The sequence below is a fragment of the Bufo gargarizans genome, chromosome 9 (assembly GCF_014858855.1).
Source record: "Bufo gargarizans isolate SCDJY-AF-19 chromosome 9, ASM1485885v1, whole genome shotgun sequence".
NCBI classification, from domain to species: domain Eukaryota; kingdom Metazoa; phylum Chordata; class Amphibia; order Anura; family Bufonidae; genus Bufo; species Bufo gargarizans.
In genome coordinates, this window is record NC_058088.1 from 16,773,991 (window position 1) to 16,784,517 (window position 10,527).

The 10,527-nt window shown below is 39.7% G+C and overlaps 1 protein-coding gene across 1 annotated transcript; it reads right to left on the reverse strand.

The window, feature by feature from the left end:
• Positions 1-2,841: 2,841 nt before the first annotated feature.
• LOC122919719 (olfactory receptor 6C4-like) lies at positions 2,842-9,900 on the reverse strand. Its single transcript, XM_044268903.1, has 3 exons — positions 9,738-9,900; positions 7,569-7,691; positions 2,842-3,797 (listed from the first exon to the last, which is right to left on the reverse strand). The coding sequence occupies exons 1-3, from the start codon at positions 9,898-9,900 to the stop codon at positions 2,842-2,844; spliced, it is 1,242 nt and encodes a 413-aa protein (XP_044124838.1).
• Positions 9,901-10,527: the final 627 nt, after the last annotated feature.

Below are 10,527 nucleotides of genomic sequence, written 5' to 3' on the forward strand. Positions count from 1 at the left end.
AAAAAAGATAAAGAAATTAGGGAGATGGACTTCTAACAGATAAGTTGTATGTTAGACCTGAGTTATCAATTTAATCTCTTTTTCAGATTCTGAAAGGATCATCTGGATTATAGGGAAGGAACTCATTTTGGAGGCTAAAAAAACGTTCAATAAAATGTAAATCAGACAACTTGGGATTCAACAGCAAGATAAACACTTTTTGGAAAAGCACTTTTGGACTACGAATAACAAACATTTACTCTGAATGTATATCCATAGGAAATAAAATAGCCGTTACCTAATCTGTTGATTATACATGCAAGATTTATTGAATGAGTTAAAAAGCACAATGGAAAAAATGTATTATCAATTCCCACAAATTAAGATAATTTTTTTCAGAAATAACACCCTTATGGGGGGCGGCACTCCCCGTCATTGCATCCACTACTTACAAAGAACTGTGCTTTGTGATGAAGTAATTTATCACAAAGCAAATTCTTTTGTAAAATTCGGAGAAACAGTCTAATCGAATTTTCCAATACTTCGCTGATCTCTAGTTTTGACAAGAAACAAACCTGGAAGAACACAGAGTCAGCTGTGAAGAAAATGGCCAACACTCAAAGTCAAATATATTTATTATATATTTTAAAACAGTGTGTGCAAAAACATAGTGAAAAAGAAATTCACGAAAGCTGATGGTCAACATTGGATGTAATGGTTCTCCAACCGGATCGGATCCTCGGCAGAGCTGATTCAGTGGCAAATGCAGAGGACAAAAGCTAATATCTTCATATTAGGTCAGTTAAAGGTAACTAAAAGTTCCAAAATATCCAAATCCAAGCATTTTATATATACAGATCATATGCACACCCATGTGTTTCCATGGTTACAGATGTGTCTGCTACCGTGGAGAAACATACGTCTGCACAGGAGCTGTATACACAGCTCAAGACTATTTGCAAACTTGCTTATTTTTTTATGCACCAAAGCAATAAAACATGGTTGCACAAGTATACATGCCCTTTAAATGGACACAATGAAATGAGGGATTATAGAGAGCTACACATATTTTTTATTGCAGCCGTCATAAAGAGTTATCTCAAAGTTAAAGGGGTTGTCCCAGAATGACATTGAATTATCTATATAGGAGAGGAGAAAAGTATCTGATCAGTGAGGGACTGACCATTGGGACTCTCACCAATCACGAGAATGGGGGTATTGTATCCCCCATTTGAATGGAGCAGCGGTCACGCATGCACACTGCCGCTCCATTCATAGACTAGTGAAATGTCAACTGTAGCCAAGTATAGGCATTCTCATAAGGTGGTACTGCTCATGCGTAACCACTGCTTCATTCATACGAGACATGTGACCATCTTCATGTGATTGCAATGGTGGGAGTCCGAGCAGTTGGACTCCATTCAACAGACCATATCTCATATCCTTTGGATGATAAGTAGTCATTCTGGGGGAAAAAAAAATGGACTGGTATACTCATCGTTTACATAGTCTAATATTGATTATATTATACAGGGTGGGCCATTTATATGGATACACCTTAATAAAATGGGAATGGTTGGTGATATTAACTTCCTGTTTGTGGCACATTAGTATATGTGAGGGGGGAAACATTTCAATATGGGTGGTGACCATGGCGGCCATTTTGAAGTCGGCTTCCAGTGTCCGTAGTTTCAGGTGCTGCACAGCATATGCTGTGAAGATACGAGATGTGCAGCACCTGAAACTACGGATACTGGAAGCCTGTGCTAGCATTTCTCCTGCGGTGTTGCTATCAGTGTGTGAAGAGTGGGAGAAGAGGGTTGCATTGACAATCCAACACAATGGGCAGCACATTGAACACATTTTATAAGTGGTCAGAAACTTGTAAATAGCTCATGAAAGTTACGTTAAAACCAAGCACACCATTGTTTTTCTTGTGAAATTCCCAATAAGTTTGATGTGTCACATGACCCTCTTCCTATTGAAAAAACAAAAGTTTGATTCAAAATGGCCGACTTCAAAATAGCCGCCATGGTCACCACCCATATTGAAATGTTTCCCCCCCTCACATATACTAATGTGCCACAAACAGGAAGTTAATATCACCAACCATTCCCATTTTATTAAGGTGTATCCATATAAATGGCCCACCCTGTAGATGGTCTCCTGATACTGCTATCAATTTGTCCTCTCACAGTACTTGACATAAAGGTAGATCATCTCTTTCATGGATTTAAAGGAAATGTGTCACCAAAAATGTTTTCTGCTAGTTAAAACCAGATGGTGAATGACACATCTACTTTTTTTCTAATCCGTTTTTATTTTCTGATTACGGATTTTTTTATTCTATTTCCTGAACATGATTATTTGGACGGCCATCTTGCCTGAGTTGTTCTTAATAGCCTTTACACAGCAGAAAAAAAAAAATTGCTTTACGGCAGTCCCATGGGCCATAGACACAATGGTCAGAACGGGACCTCATTGACTTCTATGGAAGAGTCTTCTAGGCGAGGTCTGTGACCTGTGAAGAGCTCATTGTACAAGGGATGATTAGCACCAATTGGGGATGTTGGATCCTGTCTTATCTGTCATTTTAATCCTGCCTGTAATGATATCCCCTCTGTGTATAGATAAGCAGATAACTGCAGTAAAGTGATCAGACAGACCAAGAAGCGGCACCAATTATTTGTCTTAGTGGCCAAGCGAAGACTGTAGGATTTTATGTTTTTTGCTTAAATATAGATATTGACATGGAAAATTAAAAATAATCACCAAAAGTTATTAAAAAATATGGTAAACATTTTAATGTTTTAAATGATTTAAATAATAGGTCATTTTCTGATGACACATTTTCTTTAATCACTAGATTCGGCACCTCACAAACGATCTTCTCAGGGCCAACTTCACATCTTTGTTTTTTAGGCTGTAGATCAGTGGATTCAGTATTGGAATAGCAGCTGTGTTAAACAGTGAAAAAAACTTTTTATCTGCAGTGTTCAACTTGGTTGGTAATATGTACTGACAGGTCAGGATGACGTAGAGGATTGTCACCACTGTCAGATGTGATGAGCAGGTGTAGAAGGCCTTTCGTCTCCCAGTACTGGTAGGGATCTTAATTATGGTTGAAAAGATGAAGCCATAGGGTATACAAGTCAAAACGAAAGGTAAGAGGGTTGAAATAATCAGTCCTTCAGTGAGTATCAGGATCTCCAATACTGAAGTGTCACTGCAGGTCAACCTCACAAGGGACACCATGTCACAGAAAAAGTGGTCAATGCAGTTGGATGTATAACAGGTAAAGCCAGATACAATAACAACTGGAGGGATGATCAGCAAGAAACCCAACACCCAACAACAAGAAGCCAAAAGAACGCAAACTCCACTGGTCATGACTGAGTGATAGCGTAAAGGGTTACAGATGGCTACATACCGGTCATAACTCATCACTGCCAGGATAAAAAGTTCATTGCCCGTAATGGAAGCAAAGAGGTACATTTGGGTGATACAACCATAGAAGGGAACGGCATCATACCCGGAGATGAAGGTAAGGAGAACCTTATGTAGAGTGATAGTAGATGAAGACATGTCGACAATGGACAAGTTGGCCAAAAAGAAGTACATTGGAGTGTGGAGGTGATGATCAAAACATACTAATAGGAGAATGGTCATGTTACCACCAAGAGTTACAAGATAAATCAAGAGAACCAGGAGGAATATTGGAAGTTGGAGCTCTGGTGCATTTGATATCCCTTGAATAATAAAGTAGGCAACCATAGTCTGATTTGGAGGATTTAGATTCATATCCTGGTTTTTCAGAACTGAAAAAATACAAAAATACAAATTACGAGTGTACCTTTATATTTTTGTTGGATTTGGTTTCATCCAAACAATACACAGATACAGCACAATATCATAAATGGTCAGAACAGATGAAATTCAGATTCAGTAAGTACAAGAGCCTTACTCTTCTGGATCACTCAGGCACAGGCACAATAAGGCCCCTTGTAGACGAGCATGTGCGGATTAGGTCGGGATGTGTTGCGAATGCGTTCAGTGAAAAATGCGCGATTTTGCAAACAAAGTCATTCAGTTATGTCTAAGATAGCATTCAGTTGTTCAGTTTTTATCGCGCTGGTGAAATGCGTTTTGCACACGCATGATAAAAAAACTGAAGGTATACAAACAACATCTCTTAGCAACCAACCGTGAAAAATGCATCGCATCCGCACTTGCTTGCGGATGCAATGCGATTTTCGCGCAGCTCCATTCACTTCTGTGGGGCCAGCGTTGCGTGAAAAATGCAGAATATAGAACATGCTGCAATTTTCACACAACGCACACGTGATGCGTGAAAACCAACACACATGTAAACAGCCCCATTGAAATTATTGGGTGTGGATTCCGTGTGGGCGCACTGCATTCGCATCACGCGTTGCACCTGCACAGAGTACTCGCTAGTCTGAAAGGGGCCTAATGGACCCTAAAGGTCCAGTTAAAGGTAACCCTATGTGGAGCTGATACAGGTCTTATTACATGCCACTAGGGTGTATTTCCTTCTTGTCCAACAAAAAGTAACCTGATCTTACACATTTTCAGTTTTTATTATTAAAAAGAAAAAATATTAAAATCACGTAATTTAATATGTTATTATGGTACTTTCACACTAGCGTTTTTCTTTTCCGGCACTGAGTTCCGTCAAAAGGGCTCAATGCCAGAAAAGAACTGATCAGGCATATCTCCATGCATTCTGAATGGAGAGTAATCCGTTCAGGATGCGTCAGGATGTCTTCCGTTCAGTCATTTTGACTGATCAGGCAAAAGATAAAACCACAGCATGCTACGGTTTTATCTCCGGCCCAAAAAACTGAAGACTTGCCTGAATAATAATGCCGGATCCGTTTTGCCGGATGACACCTGATCGATCAGGTATTTTTAAGACTGATCAGGAGCCTGATCAGTCCTACAAATGCCATCAGCTGGCATACGTTTTGCCCGATCCGGCAGGCAGTTCTGGCGACGGAACTGCTTGCTGGATCACTCTGCCGCAAGTGTGAAAGTAGCCTTAATTATATAAATTAAAACTGAATTTTCTACTGAATATTTTGTTAAAATGGTACAATTTTAACAAAATTTGAAAAACTAGTGATTACAACAATATAATTAAAATATTTTCAAGTAACCAAGTTCCTACACAACTTCACAGCTAAACCTTATAGGTATTGCAAAGCAACAAACATGATTTTCATGTCTTCTAGATCCAAATACACTATATGGGCAAAAATATTGGGGCACACGTCTCTTAATCATTGAATTCAGGTGTTTCGCTCAGCCCCACTGCCACAGGTGTATAAAATCCAGCCCCTAGCCATGCAGTCTGCTTTAACAAACATTTGTGAAAGAAAGGGTCAAAGATCTCACTGAATTCCAGTTTGGCCGTGTAATAGGATGTCACCGCTGCAACAGGTCGGTTAGGGACATTTTTTTTCTCATTTATATTCCACAATCACCTGTGAGTGGTATTATTGAAATGTGGAAGTTTTTAGGAACCATAACAACTCTGCTATGAAGTGGCAGACCATGTAAAGTTACAGAATGGAGGTTGCATACTGCTAAGGAGCATAGAGCATAATAGTCAACAAGGTTCTGCTGACTCAATAACTGCAGAGTTGTTGTGCCGGGAGCAACATGGCATGGGTTTCCATTAGTGAGCAGTTGCATGTAATCCTCACATCACCAGGCGGAATGCTGGAGCAGTGGAAACGTCTTCTGTAGAGTGATAAATCATGATTCTCTATCTTGCAGTCTGATGGATAAGTCTGGATTTGGCGAATACCAGGAGAATGTTATGTACCTGACTGTATTGTAAAGTTTGATGGAGGAGGAATAATACTATAAGGTTGTTCTTCATGGGTTGCCCTAGGCCCCTTGGTTCCAGTTAAGGAAAATTCTCAGCATACCAAGACATTTTGGACAACTATATGCTTCCAACTTCGAGGAAGGCTCTTTTCTGTTCCAGTATGACTGTGCCCCAGTGTACAAAGCAAGCTCCACAAAGGCACGGTTTGGTGCAGAACTTGACTGGACCACATAGTGCCCTCATCTCAACCCCATCCTTGAATTGGCAATGCAAAGCAGGCCCTCTCATCCAACATCAGTGTGTGCCCTCACAAATGGTCTTCTAGATGAAAGGGCAGAAATTCCCATAGAAACACTCCAAAATCTTGTAGAAAGGCTGGAAGCTGCAAAGGGGGAATAACTCGATATTAATGCCTATGGATTTAGAATGAAATGTCATAAAAGCTTCCGTAGATGCAATATGTAGGTGTCCAAATACTTTTGTCCATATAGTCTTTTTGCCAGTGAAATAAAATGAGAAAATCAAGTCACCCATTATTAGCTTTAATTTGGAAAATATGACATATGACAAATTGATTTACTATAGGCAACCCACTGGGTTGCATCATTTCATTATATTTTATTTTTTGACTCACGACCATATGAGCTGAAACCGAACATCTTCAAAAAGCCAGAAAACCTTTACTGATAATAATGAGATGAATTTGAGCCTTAAAATTAGTGAAATTATTAAATGGAATGTGTGACTGTGCATGTCAATATTAGATTGCAATCCTTATAATAGTTCTGATAATAATATTGTTAAAAATAACTATAAAATTAATGATAAATAATACTATGTTCATAGTGTAATGTAGAATATGCATGTAACAAAATAATAGCAACAAAAATTAAAATGAATCATAGTATTATTAATACAAGTACTATTACAAAGCTGATGTGGATCCTGTGTGTCTACTGAATAGTTTTGGCTCAGGGTTACACCTAAGGGTGTAACCCTATGTGGCTCCCCCTGGTCATCCCCCTGTAATCCCTGTGCAGGGATCTGGACTCTGCTGTAGGGGAATCACCAGGCGACCTACCTCTTTAAGTAGTGTCTTTTCAAGTGACAGCTGACCCACAGGGGTCAAAAGACATGGGTGCAGAACCAAGGGGTCAGGGATCAGGCAAACCCATAGTCAGGGAGAAGCCCAGGTCAGAACAGGCAGAGTTTGTGCAATACAAAGTCAATACGAGGGTCAGTGTAGGCAGCTCAGGGTCAGTACAGAGATCAGGCAGAGGTCAGCTCAGGCAGCTTAGGGTGGGTATGGATATCAGAAGTCAGGAACATGGGAGAGCGAACAAGACAAATAGTGGGCCTTTGCAGGAAACTAGACAGCAAGAATCTATTGTTCACGCACCTTCCAATAGAGGAAGGTGACTTAAATAGCTTGAGGGGGGCCAGCCATAGGCTTGGGAAGATAAGGGTATGAGCATTGGCCCATTGAGAGCCTGAGTGGTGTCCATGCATCTAATGGGCAGCGAGAAGCAGGACAGGTGAAAGGCAGGTCCTGACCTGCGTGGAATAATGGGTGCAGCAATGCCTCAGCAGTCAGGCCTGCCAGGAGGAAGCAGCAACATGCTAGCAGGCCCGGACTGCCAGGGAGAGCAGAGGAGCACTCCGGTGGTTGTACCCACCAGCAGAAGTTAGGCGGCGGGTACGGAGCACCGATACAGCACAAATATGTTGGTACAATTAGAAATATCACAGTAGGAATGTCCAAACATCAATAAAATTGCCAGCAACGCTGCATGGTTATCATTTACAACAGGTGGAATGATTAAAAGAAAAATGCAAACAGATCTCTTCAAATTTGCTGAAAAAAAGCAAAAGAAAAAGACAAATAATCATAAATATGGATGTGGAAAGCATGTTTCTGGAAGATTGGCCTCTAAAAAATGTTAGCAGCCATGTGCACCACACTCTTTCCATACCTTTTCAAAACTTAGCCGGACACCTCCTGTTTTTAAAAACAAGCTGGTCAAAAGGAACAATTCAATTAAATAATGCCTTTAGCAGGTGGACTAGGACCCATCCATCGAAAAGCAATGGCTAATGATTCCTTAAATCCGAGGATGATGTGCCCATCAATCTTCCTATAGATGACAAAATAAAAGCAAGTAGTAGGAGACAGGGGTATGGGGGAATTCAGTATTTAAGATAGAGCATTCACTTCCTCCCCAAAAAAGAGGAGATATTACTACGCATCAAATGCCAAAAATGTGCCCTAGGGCCATAACCGCGATGGGAGTAAGAAGATGGGATCCATCTCATTCTATAGCGTCTTACCAGAGAAAGATAACTATAATGAATACTATATAATGGAATCATTTTATTATTAGCTGACCGAGGACATCACACCCAACCCGTCTTCATCTGTCAAGGTGGGTATATACGTTTCTGGCCATGGGTATCATGAAATGTCAGCATGGAAATGATGGGTATAATTGGCACAAATCGTTTCTGTAGGTCCCTAGGATCAATAAATATCTATACGGGGATAGATAGATATTGGACATCTTGGTTCTGGAAACTGATCAGACTAAGCATGTCTTATCTGGAGAAATCAATAAAAAAAAAAGGCTAACGAGGCGATTCAAAAATTCCAATGTAATTCATCAGATTACTTAAAGGAAATGTGCCATCAGAAAATGACCTATTGTTTAAATCACTTTTTTGTTGAGTATTTTTTTTAAATTAATTTTCCATGTAACTATCTTTATTTAAAAAAATTAAAAATACAGAAATTTTCACACCGGCCACTAGGTCTAATAATAGGTAATGATTTCCTCTTCTGTACAGGTAACTTTTCAGTAGAAATTATCATTATTATTACAGCCAGTATTACAATGACAGATTTTAGCTCTGTACAGATAACACAGAATCTACTATATACAATAGGTGATGTTACAGCTTATCAGCTTCCTCCTGACCTCTGCACAGGTCACAGAGCATACCTAGAAAGCTATCCCAAAGAAGTCAATGAGGTCCCCTCCTGTTCAATGTGTCTATGGCCCATGTAGCTGCTCTCTAAGACAGTAAGTATTAACATATTTAGGCCTAGTGGCCATTATGAAAACTGTAGGATTTTAGTATTTGTTTTTTTTATATAAATAGTCACTTGGAAAATTTTAAAAAACACCAAACATTCTTTAAAAAAAATTAGATTTCAACAATAGGTCATTTTCTGATGACACATTGCCTTTAAAGACATTTTTGTCTATCTAAATCTCCTAATCTTGTTAGGCTATGGTTAACCCAGAACTGAGGATCCAAGAAAGTATTAAGATCTGACAAAGAAGAGTTATTCCACAAGGTGATATTAGAAAGGAGATCTACAAAGCCTGCTAAGGCTTCTTTCATACACTTGGCAGAGAAATCCAGCAAACTGTTCCGGCAGAGAATAGCCTGCTGGAGGTCACCGGAAGCTGCATGCCTGCTGGACTCCATAGAATATAATGGGATCCTGTGGGAATCCGGACGCTGCCCAGCATTTATGCCGGGATTTGGCCTGACAAATATTGCAGCAGGCAATGTTTTTTGTTCAGCCGAATCCCAGGATAAATGCCAGGGAGCATCCAGATTCCCATTATATTCTATAGGCTTCAGCAGTGAACGGCAGCCCATATCTGGAGAACTCGGCCAGACTGTTCCTCTGCCGGAGCAGCCTGGTGGATTTCTCTGCCACCTGTGTGGAACTAGCCTAAGTTCTTAGCTGGTTTGCAAACTTGTAGAGTTACAATACCTTAATCAGTGGTGATAACCTACAGTTATGATCAGAGAAAGCTTCTAAAATACATCACAAAGTGGAAAACCCGAAAACATAAGCTAAATTGTGATAAGCATTTGAGGACAATCGTACCGTCATCCAAAGGAGGAGAGCTCTGAGTCCATATCTTAAATTTATCTTTAACATGGTAATAGACGGTACACATTATCATCCAAAGGTCTCTAAAATCCCTACAGATAATACTACCACCATATTTAAATTTCTCTTGCACATGTAGGCCACATGCAGAAGTCATCCATCCTTGAGATTGAAAAGGCATAAGGACCAATTGTGGAGACCAGAATAGTCACTTGATCAATCAAGTGAATGGCATAAGGAAGAGTATCTATAGTATACCCTTAAATAACAGGGATAAAATAAATTGAAATATAATCATTTATCTATAATATATTGATGACGTACCTGAACGGTTGCCTTCTTAATCATCACAGTAGACTTTAAGGCATAAATGTTCTGGGGTTTTGCCTACTTTGTGGAGCTATTGCTGGTGCTATTTAAGTATTAGCGCCCCTTATGAGAAAGTGCTAGTGGATCATTAGTACTAATTAGCATTTTGACTGTAAACATCAGTCCCTTGTGAGCCTCAGAGTTATCAGTGTAAACACCTGGATTTCTGAAGCCTTTAATTAGTTATTAAACTACTTGATCATTTTGGATCGTATTCTACTGTTGGCTGTTGTGATCAATAAATGTTTTGTCTTCCATCTATACATCGACCTTCTACTCTCGTAGACGGGGCAAATTGTAAATTACGTTAGGAGCTTCCATCAGTAAAATGATGGACTCCGGTAAAATGATGGACTCCATGATGGAACCCTAAAGGACCCCATTATACATCAGCAATGTCTTGTTGAGTGCCATT

What these genes read in the sequence shown, in the direction of transcription:
- LOC122919719 (XM_044268903.1), bottom strand. Translation starts at nt 9,900, where the DNA reads ATGACTTCTGCATGTGGCCTACATGTGCAAGAGAAATTTAAATATGGT. An exon ending in CTCTCCTCCTTTGGATGACG is followed by an intron (nt 7,692 to 9,737) that starts GTACGATTGTCC and finishes GCTTTTTTTCAG; the next exon opens with CAAATTTGAAGAGATCTGTT. An exon ending in CTACTGTGATATTTCTAATT is followed by an intron (nt 3,798 to 7,568) that starts GTACCAACATAT and finishes GTATTTTTTCAG; the next exon opens with TTCTGAAAAACCAGGATATG.